Source organism: Caloenas nicobarica, chromosome 12 (genome assembly GCF_036013445.1).
Source record: "Caloenas nicobarica isolate bCalNic1 chromosome 12, bCalNic1.hap1, whole genome shotgun sequence".
In the NCBI taxonomy this organism is placed as follows: domain Eukaryota; kingdom Metazoa; phylum Chordata; class Aves; order Columbiformes; family Columbidae; genus Caloenas; species Caloenas nicobarica.
The window spans coordinates 9,797,981-9,812,341 of NC_088256.1; the positions used below are offsets into that span (position 1 = coordinate 9,797,981).

At 36.5% G+C, this 14,361-nt stretch overlaps 1 protein-coding gene across 1 annotated transcript in view; it reads right to left on the reverse strand.

Annotated features, from left to right (window-relative positions):
* The window catches only part of PCDH11X (protocadherin 11 X-linked), a 473,232-nt gene that overhangs the window by 397,353 nt on the left and 61,518 nt on the right, over positions 1-14,361 (reverse strand). Inside the window, exon 3 of the mRNA XM_065643156.1 lies at positions 299-2,785. Coding sequence (XP_065499228.1) covers positions 299-2,785 — 2,487 coding nt within the window. The remainder of the gene's footprint in view (positions 1-298; positions 2,786-14,361) is intronic.

A 14,361-nucleotide genomic window follows, 5' to 3' on the forward strand; every position in this document is an offset into this window, starting at 1 on the left:
GTGTCACACTGATGCCGGAGTGTCACACTGATGCCGGAGTGTCACACTGCCATCTGCAGTCAGCAGCACCCGCCAAGGCAATCACTCACTACCGCCTCACCGCCAACACTCAAGTTTATTTTCGTTTTCTTCCTTAACACCGATGAATCTCAAATTGTTTACTTTTCAATGCCTCGGTCAAACATGACCTTTCAAACTTTTAATCCTTGCAGAAAAAGTGATTTTGCAGTTCTTACAGCTAAAGCTATAGGAATGGCAAAGTAAGAAGTAAAAGACAGCACCTTAAAATTTCCATTACCTGTCTGGTGTGTATGGGGCCCGGCGTCTTGAAGCCTCCTTGACAGCTGCATTCAGAAACACTGTAAGGGTCCGAGCTGCTGGATGAGCACTTGGAGAGGGAGTCACAACCCACCACAAAGGTGTTATCTAGAGGCAGTTCCTGAATGACGTGGTGCTTCTTGGGGGGTACAGGGGTCTCAGGTTTAATTTGAAAGGTAGGCTGTGGAGAAGCAGACTTGTAGTGCTTTGCTAAATCTGGGCTATCAGGCTTAAATGTGGTTGGTGTGGTGGCCCAGTTATATTTTCCCATAGTCTGTTCTTCTAGCTCTACAGGAATGTCTAAAGTGCCATTTATGTGCTCATGGCCAGGATCATCAGGCTTCGATTCTTCAATAGTCACAAAGTTGAGGAGGAGGCTTTTTGGGGAGCGCTTCTTCTTCTTCTTCTTTTTCTTGATCTGTCTATTCTCTTGGTTTGGGGAAACCCATTCACCACTCTGCTTGTTTTTTTGGACAACCTTGTGCCTAGGTGTCTGACGGCACCGTACTAAAGCAGTAACAAAAATTACCAGAATAACGGTCATAGTGCCTGCAATAATGGCAATGATGATCTTGACATAATCATTGGTTTGTGGAGTTATCTCACCATCCCCAATATTCTGGCCAACTGGAGTTTCCATATTCCTCCGCACCAGCTCTTGTACGTAGGAACTATTGGTGACTGTGTCATTCACAAACAAATGCACAAGAGCTATAGTATAAAGAGACTCCGGCTGTCCTAGGTCATTGACTTTTATCACCAGTCTGTGCAAGCCATGATCTGATGTAATTACCTTCTCTTTCAAAGTAATATTTCCTGTTAATTGGTCAATTGTAAATAAGCCCCTTGAGTTCCCACCTATGATGCTATAGCGGAGCTCTGCATTCATTCCTGTGTCATTATCAACTGCAAAGACTTTAGTAACTACAGACCCTGGACTGGCAGATGTTGGAACCAACTCATACGAATAATTAGATGAAGGAATAACAAAAACAGGCCTGTTGTCATTTACATCAACAACATTGATGGTCACCTTGGCCGTTGAGGAACGCTGCAGTCTTCCTCCATCCACAGCTTTCACCTGGAAAGTATATGACCCCTGGTGTTCCCTATCAAAGGTAATATTAGGTCTTATCACACCAGTAAGTGGATCTATAATGAAATTATCTCTACCATTTAATATCGAGAGAGTGACCGCAGCATTCTCTCCAGAGTCAGCATCTGTAACTGTGATGAGCCCCACTGTGCCATACATGGGTAAATTTTCTGGCACATAGAAATTATATTCATTATGTGTGAAAGCAGGGCTGTTATCATTCTGGTCCAGGACAGACACTGTCACAGTAGCATTGGTCTGCAAAGGTGGCATCCCATTATCCTTAGCCAACACAGTGAAGGAGTACCTGTCTTGCTTTTCTCTGTCCAGCTTTCTCACTGCCGTCAGAATGCCTGTGCGGCGGTCAAGGTTGAAAATAGGGGGTGCATCAGAACCCAAGATATAGCTAATCTCAGCATTGCGCCCACTGTCAGCATCCGTAGCACTTATCTTGGTTAGTTGAGTACCAGGAGCATTGTTTTCAGGGATGGAAAGACCTATGATAGGCTGTGTAAAAACTGGGGCATTGTCATTTTCATCTTTAATTTTGATCAGGAGCATCGCAGACTGGTTTAAGGGAGGTTTCCCTGAATCTGAAGCCACTATTTTAATGGCATATTCCCGCGTGGCTTCATAATCTAGAAATGTGGCTGTCTCCAGGAGAAACTGATTATCAAACACTGGCTTTAGCCTAAAAGGGACATCATGATCTGTAAAACAAGTAACTTTTCCATTCAGATCAGCATCCTTGTCCATTACTGTTATCAATGCAATTTTTGTATTAAGGGGAGCCTTCTCAGACAAAAGCACTGTCCCATTCACTGGATTGATAATGTATCTTGTGTCTATTGATGGGACATTGTCATTAATATCCGTGACATTAACAGTCACTGTTGCTCTTGATGGAGTTGAACTGCCATCACTTGCCAAAACAGTTAATTTGTGCACAGGGGATTCCTCCCTGTCTAGTGGTTCTCTTATAGTGATGAGGCCAGTGGTGTTATCAATGGCAAACAGCCTTTTGGCCAAACTGGAGATCTGATTGCTGAAATAGAAGTGGATTTGTGCATTTGAGCCCAGGTCTGCATCAGTGGCATGGAGCTGAGAAACAGAGGTGCCCACTGGAGCATTTTCTGGAACACTAACTTCGATGTCATTCTCTTTGAAGACTGGGCGATTATCATTCACATCAGTCACTGTGACCTGTAGGATGGCAGTGCTAGATCTTGGAGGGCTTCCACCATCTTCGACTTTAATTTTCATCACATAAGTATCCTTCTGCTCCCTGTCCAGGATCTGCTGGACAATCAGTTGAGGCCACTTATCTCCCTCAGGCGTCTCAATTATATCAAGACCAAATACATTTTGACCCTACAAGACACAGAAAGAACATACTTTAGCATGACAGTACATTTAAATAGAGAAATATCTCATTAATGTTCTGAAATTGTCATGGAATATATATATTCATATACATATTGTATACAGGAATACACATTATATATTTACCTTTATTTTGCAATATCCAATTTTGCTTTATGCTCTATGGTCTTAAGCTTCAGAACAAACGTGAAGAAACAGATACTTGAGAAAAATGGGGTAGGTTTGGATGAGGTGGAGAAGTTTTGCTTTGTTTTTTAACTCATTTCTCTGTTTCTACAGAAAAGTTATTAAATTCCTGGACAGATGTAATTTGGTTTCTCTATTGTATGAGAGAGTGTGGAAGAGGAACACAGCCAAAGTTCAATCACATCCAAAGGCAAGACAGTATACATACACTGGAAGACCTACACCAATATTCAATTTCCAAGAAAACAGAAAAGATAAAGGGACTGTTTCTCTGTTCCTGGAGCAACTCTGGACATGATTTGAAATCATCAGCATAAAAACACAACACTATCATTGAAAAGGGGCCTACTACATAAATCAGGTATTAGATGGTACAGACAAAACTAAGTCATAATAGTTTATTAGAAATGCATTTTAAAATTCATTAAAGCTATTCCTTTCTTCATCATTATGTATTTTATTTTTGTAGTGAAAATTACATTCCCAGTGAGAAAAGATCTATTTTCATTTCAAAAAATATAACAGAACTATGATATCAATTTGAAAACAATCATTTTTTTTTCATTGAGTTTGTGGAACAATTAACACTCCTGGAATTGCCAAGAAATGCTACATATATTGTACAAACATAGTTTCTTTTAAAACACTAGTCTTGACAAAGTAGTCTGCTAAAATAAAGATAGGAATCTAGTTCTAGATTCCCTCTTCTGCCATCTCCTCAGACAAGCAGGGATTAAGAATATTACAATTATCTTCTTTCCTCCCATCTCTCACCCTTCAGAAGAAGAAAGGACATAAAGGCAGTTTTCCAGCCGTATCTTCCATAAGGGCAAAGCTAGAATGCAGATCACTACAGCTGAATGTATAGGAGGACCAGAAAAAGAAAGCATCAATAAAGATGCTGACTCATTAGGATTTTATTTTTATGTGTCATACTTGTAATAATGAAGAACTGAGTCCAGCCTGATTCTTTCTCCATTTATTGTGGTTGTCTCACCTTTACTCATGTTATTGTATGTGTGTTCTAAAGTGATCTGAGACACTTCAGACCAAAGGGAAAGAAAATGTTCCCAGTGGGCAAGGTTCCCTATTTCTCATTAATTGTAAAAGATCTATATTTACTGTATCTTGCTACCGACTGTTAAGTGAATACATTCATAGGTCTAATTCTGTGCAATGTGGTCTTTCATTGATTTGTTTTCTCAAAGCCAGGATTTGACTCTAAAAAAGTAATCATTTATTTCATGGAGAAAAAACTATTCATCCACATTTCAAAAATTACTGTGCCATTTGCACGGTATTTGTGACAACATGAAGATGCACATTTTGAAACAGTAAAACAAATACAGCTTTGGCTTTTTTAGCAGAAGGCATATGAAAATACAAGCCTTGCAAATCATTTCTAAATCAAGATATACATTTTGAACCAATTAGGTTAAATTTTAGAATAGTAATTCTATGATGATCTCTTCATGAGGCAGAGTGCGAGCTTCCTCTTCATCTTCAATCTGGCTAGCAGTTATTTGCAATAAATTTCATAATTACTGAGAAATGATGAATTATATACTCTATACTTTAACATGAATTTCCAGGAAAAAAAAGGTAACAGAAGCTAGAGGAAAAAAAACTGTCAGTTATCTTTTACTTAGTTATTTGTACACAAGTTGACAGATGGGCACTGATTATTCTGTCATTAGATCCCACAACTACAACAAACACTCCATATAGACTTTGAATACATGCAACTATACATATGCATATCCATTTCTGCTTTTCTTTAACTATCAAGCATGAGAAAGATATTTTTCATTGTAGCATATGAGCTTGATATAAAACATAGAGCTCCAGTTCCCCATCAATAGCAGTGAACTACTGCAGAAAAGAACGCGAAGATCTCTTCCAAGTTAATTATGAACACTCAAGTAATTTTCTATAGAAAAATATTATCCAAGAGTATTTCTTGCTATTCATTACAGGCTTATACATCCTTTTTAAACCACCAAAAAGAGACTTACAGAAAATCATACTTTCTCCTAATTCAAGCAAGCCTTTACAGGCTGTTTAAGGAATAGGGTTAGGTGTGACATTATGCTGCATTTTAACAAACATTTTCTAAGAACGAACAGTTCTACCATTCTAAACACTCAAAAAAAAAACCTATACAGGAAACATTTTTAAGATTAGAAATATCTAATTCTCTCTGTTAGGAGCAAAGAAATGTATAGTTAAAAATCCTGAGAGAAACACTACGAAAACCCTTCATGATTCAATTCCTGATGTTGAAAGTAAATGGCTCTATCACCATTAAAACCTCAGCGAAAATTTCCATTAGGGTCAGATTGTTATTTGGACTGAACTGTACCTCAGTCACCACATTATCTGAAGGTTTTGTTCACATGAGGAAGGGTTTGAGTCCATAGGAAAAGCATAATAGGTAATTAACATTTATATAGTACCTTTTACCACTAAAATGACTGCCTGGTAAAAACGATTTGCTACATTATCTCCACCACTACAGAAAGATGGAAGTAAGGAGAAAAAAAAAAGCTTGATTCTTTTTTTAATCTAAAAAGCCGGTTTAAGCAATGTAATCTAACTTATGAAGCAAAACAAGGTTATGCCCATCTCAGAGCCAGGATTAGCTTTAAGAGACTCTGGCTCTGATCACAATACTCTTTATCAGGGCAATAGGCAACTCTGTTACCTTACTCAATTTTCATAACAACCTTTTCAGTGGATTCATGCACACAGTAGTCTCCAAAATATTGAAACTGGTATTCTTGTTGAACACTCCCTACCATATATTTACCTGATCGTTTGTAATGGATCCAAATGTCCTTTTCGGAGCTGTTTTGGGCTGTCATGTAAATAAAAAATTAGAGAATTCTTTTAAAATTGTAACATTTAGATAGATTAACAAATACATAAGCAATGACACAAATACTTGATGTGATAAACCGGAAGAGCTTCTAGTGTTATGGACAGGACTTCATATGACAAAGTGCACCTAAAGCGTACACGTAACTTGTCTCTAGACATACATACTGCAGGACCACAGTGTCTCACCACAGCGTTTTGTTAAATCCAGGGGGATTGTCTACCTGGATGTTGTAATGAATGTTCCTTTAGGCCACAAATTGCAATGTGAGCTTCATTGTTGAGAGGAATGCAGGAAAAAGGCAAACTTTGCTTAATGCTCATAATGGTGGCATGGTCTGTTGTGTTCAAAACATCTTAGGTACTTACACTTGCAGACCAGCAAGTTGATAGAACATAGTAGTTTCTCAAAGAAATAGGGAAGGGAAAGAATATTGTGCTAAATACTCAAAAAAAGGTATTACTCATGATACAAATTACTGTGAAATTTAGACACTCTATTAGTTGTTATTTCTTAAAACATTACCAATTATATAATTGTACATAATAACTACACATTGTTAACTGACAAAGAGCAGATCAACACTGTCCTCAATCTTCATTCCAGAGATCTCTCCCAACCCCAACCATTCTGTGATTATGTTCAAATCCACAAAAGGAGTAGGACTTGGAAGCTTCCAATCATGCATGAAGCTGAATTTTGTTCATTGAGAATTCTAGTTAGCTTCATTCCTACATAAAAGTTAAGGATGTCATTTATTAGCAATGGCTATACCATAACTTGCTATTTTTCCAGATCCAGTTATAAAAAAGCTTCTATAAATGTAAAGCACTGCCAAAGATTTACTCTCCATATATACAACCACACACAAAACCTTACTCATCCCATGAAGCAGACAGAAAGCAAAATGCTGTAGATGGGATCAATACAACATTAGGATAATAATGAACCATTTCATGCTGGAAAGGAAGAGTAAAAAGTGTAATATGGAATGGAAGCAGCAGACAATGCATTGAATACTGGTTTTCTGAAGAAGAAAAAAAGGCTAGGAAGTACACCTAAACACAAAAATACTTCCTTGGAAATCTGAATTTAATGTTATTACAAAAAGACTGAAACAATCCTAACAATTACATCATTTGAACCCTTTAATCCTTTAGGAGGATTTGTTCCTTTCTGCAAAGAGTTCCTTACAATCTTGTCACATTCTGAACATTGTCAACTTTATTTTCAAAGACAGATAGAAGATAAACAGATTTTTTTCCAAAATGGAATATTTTTACATCTTCCTCAATTCATGGCACCCAATGCTCAGAACGTGTTTATTAGATCATGTCCACATCCATTAAGGAAGAAACAGAGACAACTGAATATTTTGAATATATTTACTTTTTTTGCTGCCCTAATTTCTCCAGTCTATACTCAAAGCAAGCCTGAAACTCCATACCTAAAATGTGTTAATATGTTTAATCTACAAGCTTCACAAGGGAGAGAACATGGAGAGCTGGAAAGTAGCAACACACACACTGAACATTTTCAAGACCGCAGCAGGTTCAGAGAGTATCTCTCTTCCCATATTACACCTTTGGTCTGTGAAATGCTGTTTTGGCTTTTTTTTTTTTTTAAATGAAATCTGACTTATCTTTTGAACCATGCATTACAATTAAAACAAAACCCCAAACCTGGAACTTTTATTTTTATTAAAATTCACTTCACATACCTCTACAAACTAGGTAGAAGTAACTGTATCCACATTGCTGCATTAACATGACATAAAATTACCAAGATAATTGCTTACAAAAAGCGGCAGCAGGAACTGAGTTCTCACTTGAATAGTCTTGCACAATATACTGTAGACATAAAATTATATATTTCAGCAAAATATGCATCTGCTCCACAAAACTTTAAGGAATTTATCATCATAATGCTGCTGATATATAAATAGTTTTACTACTATCTAAAGATGGGAAACTGAAGTACAGAGACATTTTATCAGTTGTCCAAGGTTTGTAGCTTGTCTGAAAAATCCAGCCACTTCTGAATTACCAATCATATTTTAAACAACTTTAGAGCTATACATTTTAGAAACTAAACTTTAGAATTTTAAACTTAGCAAAAGCTCTTTCATTTAGAGACACTCCTCCTGAAAGAAGAGAGGTCAACAGTTGCAGGTAAGGCAATAAAGGAAGTAACCTCCCTTCTTAATCGCCTCCATTATAGGTGTTCAGAAATACTCAGACATCCTATTGAACAAGAAACTACATTTTCAGCACACCTGAGGGTGTTCAGATTAAGATACTAAATATGTTTCAGCTTTGCTTTGAATTCCCATGTTTCCACAGCTAGCTAAAGCTCCAGATACCTGATTTGTCCTTCAGTATTTTCCCTGTCTTTGGAGTCACACTATAGATATATAATGAAGAAAAAAAAATAGGATTTATATTAGGCAACAATATATTCAACAAGTGAATTTTGATATTTGAATTATATATGACAATTACCTATTTGCTCAATTTCCTAGTTAAGAAAACCATCAAGAACAGAAACAAGTATCTCTAAAAGAAATAAATAAATGAGTTCATGTTTTAGGGACATAATTCTCTAATGCATCACTGTGCTTTTGGAGGTAACAGCTAACAATTCTGTATCACTGTTCAGAAGAGCTCCTAAATCACAACCTCATTTTGCTTTGACAGCCAAACAAGGTATCTTGGGCTCCTAATCGCAGATTTTAGAGCTCTCAGATGAATGCTGACGGGGTGTTGGAGCAGTGTGAACCTGCAATGCCCTCCTAGTCACTACCTGCTCTATAACCAGATCAGCACTTTCAGGCAGAAAGAGATAAAAACCGACAGCCGCTGTATACAAGAAAACAGAAACAACTGAGACACTTCTGAAGATTCCTTTACTCTAAAGCAGAGACTGTCCGGTATCCTCAGTCTCCAGTAATTTCAGTGGGAACTGGGGCTGATGGACACACAGGGATCTGGCTCATGACAAATGGAAAAATAAAAAATAAAAGAGAGAACACCTCTGTCCTTTGTTAAAAAAGGAGTACAAATATTCGCAAACCAACATTCATTAAATTAATGCATTGTTATTATTTCATTCCATTTGATACACAAAAAAATTTCAGCTAAGGTGCATGATTTCTTTAAATACATGGCCCTTTTAAACTAGAGATCAGCTGTAGAGCAAAACCACTGTATCTTCCCTTTATGTTTACATGTTTGGGAAAATATGTTGACAAAACTTAAATCTGAATCACATGAGTATCTCACACTCCTCCCCTCCCTTCAAGGTAACATGTTCTCTGGATTTACATCTCAAGGACTTACTTTCTCCTTCAGAGACCATACTTTAATGTGCAAGTATCACTGCTCCATGAATTTTGACATCAAAAAAAATACAGTCTGAATGCAGAAAATTCGCACTTCATGTGGGCAAAAATATTAGAGAAAACTTAGTAGAGTTCACTTCTTTCATTGAGCAGACTTCCCCCAGCTTTCACACACAGCCTTTAGGACTTCAGCCCTGTTGCAACTCCTGCTGCAGGGTTTTGTAAAACCCAAAACAAGTGGAAGTTTGGGTGGGACATTTAACTACCACAGGATCATTTTTGCTTTTGAAAGAAATGAAGCTGTGCTTTTCTAAATAATGAAAACTGATCCTTTTTCTATTATTCTGAGAAAATAACAGTGGAAATACCATAATTAACTGTAAAAGTATGTGATGTATGTAAGTCTAAGATGCCATTTCACTACACGTTGGAAGATAATAAGTAATAAGTAATTTCAGAATAATAGATCAGAGACAGTTGCTGAGGAGATGTACAGAGTGACAGTAAGTACTAAAAATACTTCCAGGGGACTGAATTCTAAAACTCATTAAATAAAAGTCTTTTCACCATGTTGACCAAGGAACGTAGGGGATAAACCAAAAACGTATTTTCTGGTGCTGTATTTATCAGGAAGACAACTTGTCTTCTTCCTCCAGTGTGACTCCTATTTATCTGAATCACTAGAACAAAAACACAATAAAAAGGAAGAAACATTTCCTTACTGTAAGGCAGTAACTCAACTCTGAAAGTCAATTTTAAAAAGCAATCTCATGCTACCTGTGTGTATTGAAAGTTCTAGTATATAAACTGTCATGGCTTTCTAGTTAACAAGTTATATTCCTAAAAACAGCTTCCCTGTGGGTGGTTTAGGATCAGAAAATCTTAAAAGCATATTTGATACATCCTCAAGAATACATTCCTTTCTAAAAACAAAGATAAAATTCCAATTTTACTCTGAATACACTTGTTCTACTTCTCAAACTTAAAATCTGTGAACTTGTTGCAACTGATTTGCAAGAAAGAAAACAAAATTAAGAATATTAACATGGCATGTTTACTGGGGAAATGCCAAACACTCATCATCCCATTCCAGCTTTTCTGTTCAGCCTTTGTTCATTGTTCGTATTTTCTAGTAGCAGTTCACTCTTGAATATACACTATAAATTTTGGCTATTGGGCAGGGGTTTTTCCTCCAACAGGAAAAAATGTTAAAAAAAAGAGACAGACACCAACAACATAGAACCATAGAACACAGTAAGCCAACATTTAAGCATGAAGAACACCAGCGTCTGAAGGCAAATATAATATCCATCTCCTGTTGCAAACATCTAGATGAATCTCACCAGGTAACATGGATCCTCCAATAAATTGTGAACTACCTGTCCTCTGAGGCTGAGAAAAACTCTCTCACAATTCAGGAGAAAAACTGCACGGAGTGGTTAATCCTAGTAGTAAAGTGAATGATGGCGTGTATCTCCACAGGAAATGTAGCACCAGAATAAATAAAATAGCTGAAGCATTATTTAGCAATATGACTGACCTCACACAGACTGTACCATTCCACAAAAAGCAAATTAAGCAAAGATAGTCGAAACCATTTCAGCCCCATAATGACTCATGTAATCCACGTCAGAGAACAAGCAAGCTTTCCCACATCTGGATCCACTCAAAGCTCTTTCCTGAGGTTAATTCAATTCCTGTCCTAAACCAGATGTTTCCCAGTAACAGTAAGCACGGTGCTCATGGTACAATAAAACATTGTAATATACACACAGAATTGGACTTGGGGCCTCCTCCTTAGTGGAATTTATTAACTGCTTTTGGGCAACCAACATGATTTCACCCAAAGTGTCAGTGTGGCAAACAAGAACTGAGAACTTTCCTTAGATTCTTCCTAACTACTCCACTATGATAATTACCTCAGGTTAAAGAACCATCAAAACACCCATAGAATTAATCATGCTTTGAGACACTTGCTAACAAAGACAGCATCTCTCAGCCACATACAGGTTAGAATTGGGAAAATGGTTGTAAGAAAGCACCCTCTGGAGATGATAACATGCTCTGAATAATTCCATGCCAAGTTTAGCTTTCATATTCTAAAAAAAATGGGAGGTAAACACCTGAATCTACCAAACCACAGCTATTACAACAAGTCAACCTAAAAGTCCAGCAAAAACCTGTTAACTTATGTGCACTGGCAAACTGACCATCAGCATGGTAAATAAAACACACCTCATACAATTTTTAACTTAGACACAGAGACTTAGCCTGAACCTTGATTATTACGCTTAATTTCTATTTCTTTATCTTAGAGGGTTTAATGTGTTGTTAGGATTCTTGCATTATAAGGTGTTAAGCTATAAGAACTCAATTTCTTATGTTTATGAAAAAGTGAGTTAACAGTTGATTTTGAATTCAAAATATTTTAGGCACGTTACTATTTTTACAACTATCTCAAAATCCTAAAGAGACATTATAAAACTAGTTGCTAAGTTTGTTACACATGCTACCTACAGAGTCAAAACTCTACTCCCACCATCTATTAACTTCACTGTTACTGTAAGAAGAGGCCTACTGTAAATACATGTGGAAGAACCCATTGTAAAATGTAATATTAAAGGAAATGTGTTCTTAAATTCAGCATTATGATTTTTAACAAAACCTAGACTAAATTAGTTAAAGTGAATATGACAGCTGAAGTGACAGAGTTTCCAAGAGCGCTAAGTATTATTAAAGTTTTTCGTTATTATGCTCTTAGGCACAATCTGATTAGTTCCAACAGCTGCCTAGCAGGGAAAGCCAACCAGTCATTCCACAGTCACATGCATATTAACCTCTCTCTTTAGTGTTCAGCGATTTCAGAGCCAGAGAGCACACAGCACTACAGCATAAGCTTGGATCTTTCGATTTATAGTGATACTGAATATTTCAAACACAAACCACGTCAGAAATTCCTGATCATCACAATTTAAGTTACTACCTCAAAACCTTTTCAGATGGATGAAGTTCTTCCACCCACTAGTATACAAAAGGAAAAAAAAAAGGGGGTGGGGGGCTAAAGAAAAATCCATAGTAACTGTTAAAATAGTCAGGACTTTGTTAGATGCAAAAAGTAAAAAAAATGTTTTTGTTACCTTGCTCATGAAACTCAGTAGCCTGTAGCATGTGCTCTGTTGTGACAAATATGCAGTTGAACTTCAAACCAATATTCAAAATAGTTTCTGAAAGACTTCACTCTTATTTACAAGAACTCTTCTAATATCTGAACAGTACAACAGCAGTATGGAAACCTGTGGTTTTACCATTTCTTCTAGCTCTGTGAACATTAGACACTATTTCCACACACTCACACTACTTATTGTGAAAGGTTTCAAGCCTGGGAGTGAGAATTTCAATGAAATTGAACACCAAATTATATGCTCATACATCAAATAATTGAGAAGTTATTATCAAATCTAATCAGTAACATGGAAGCATCTAAAACCTCTAAGTTTCAATTCCACAAAGGTAAATCTACTTCTTGAAGAACCTTGACTGTTTTTCCAGTTCCTTAACAAAGGAAAACTTAATAGAAAACCTTATCCCTTAAGTAGCACAAAGTTTTCTGCCACTCTTTATATCTCTGCCCTTTATTTCTCATCTTACCTCAAGCATATATACATTACAAAATGAGAACATGATTAAGTGAATTGTACCCCTTCAGAAAACTGCCTCAGCAGTGCGAAAGACAACACAGCACTACTCTAAATAACTAAACCTTTCATTCAGATTGCTCATTTATTCTCTCCAAAAGTGAGTAGAAAGAATGATGATAAAACTGATCTTTTATAGAAGTCAGAAATATTGTAAATAATCACCTTGCCATCAATATACCACAGTAGAAGAAAGATCATTGGAATGATTTGTGTCCGGTTTTTTTTGAGACTCTTAAAACAATTTATGTTTATTTTTCCCTTCATTATGATTGAAATGCACACACTTTTGCCTTTTAGGACCCCATCCTCACAAGCAACCTGGAAAACAAAAACTATCACAGAAAAAAAAAAAAAGATTCTGTTGCTATCCATTGCTATTATTGTTTAGTACTTCGCAGAAACAATTGGGCTGGCAGAACAATTTGAGCCTTGGAAAGCAGAGACAAGGAAAGACTGAAAAGATAAAATTCCCACTAAGATTCATATGTGAAGGTGTACAGAGAAGGACAGCCTTAACACAATGCACTTCAAAATCTGAATAATAATAGAAGACACACCACACACATCAGAAGCAGACATTAAAACAGACTAACCATTTTTTTTTTCTTTGTCAAAGGTCCAGTTAGGCATTCAGCTTAATTGCCAAGAACTCTGGATGATCCTGGCAGTTGAACGTTTAAATTATTCAAATGATCTTTTTTTTTTTAAATGAGTAAGAGACAACTACTGGACTGCATTAGAAGTTTTTTTAAAAAAAAACCATAAAATCTTACCAAGAACTAGGTAATCCATAAACTTCAAGGAACTGATTCACGCTCTGACACCTTACAAGCATAGGAAGTATCCTGGATATTCATCCTGGATGAACATTTCATTTATGTGAAACAACACAAGGTGTGCACCACCGATGGAAAGCAGGAAAGTTCTATCAATCCTTCATGGTCTATTTGTAGGACCGACTTCCAAATTATGGCAACACTCCGTGTTGTCTTTCCATACGAAAGTCAATTCACCAATGGAAAATGCTAATATATAACTGGTAGTATACTATTTTTGAGGTTACATGGGAATCAGAATGGAGAACAAAATAGAAGCTATGATTTTGTTTACATCTTTAAAGGTACTCTTTGAAAAGTCTCTAATGGAAATTAGGATGAAAATTATACGGCTGGGGTTAAAACAAAGGGGAAAAACTAATCTCAAAGTGAAAAATATATAGTATCCCATTCTGAAAAGCACAGATTAACATCCTGACAAAAACAAACAAGCAAAAAAACAAACCACAAACAAACCAACCACCACACACACAAACAAAACCACGACACACACACAACCAGAAAAATCTCAATTTGCTTGATAAAGCAAAAAGTTACAATTATTTGACTTTGGAACATCAGCAATAACCAAAGCAATAATGCACATCACATGAAAAGAGCCAGCAACTATACCACAACATGAGAAA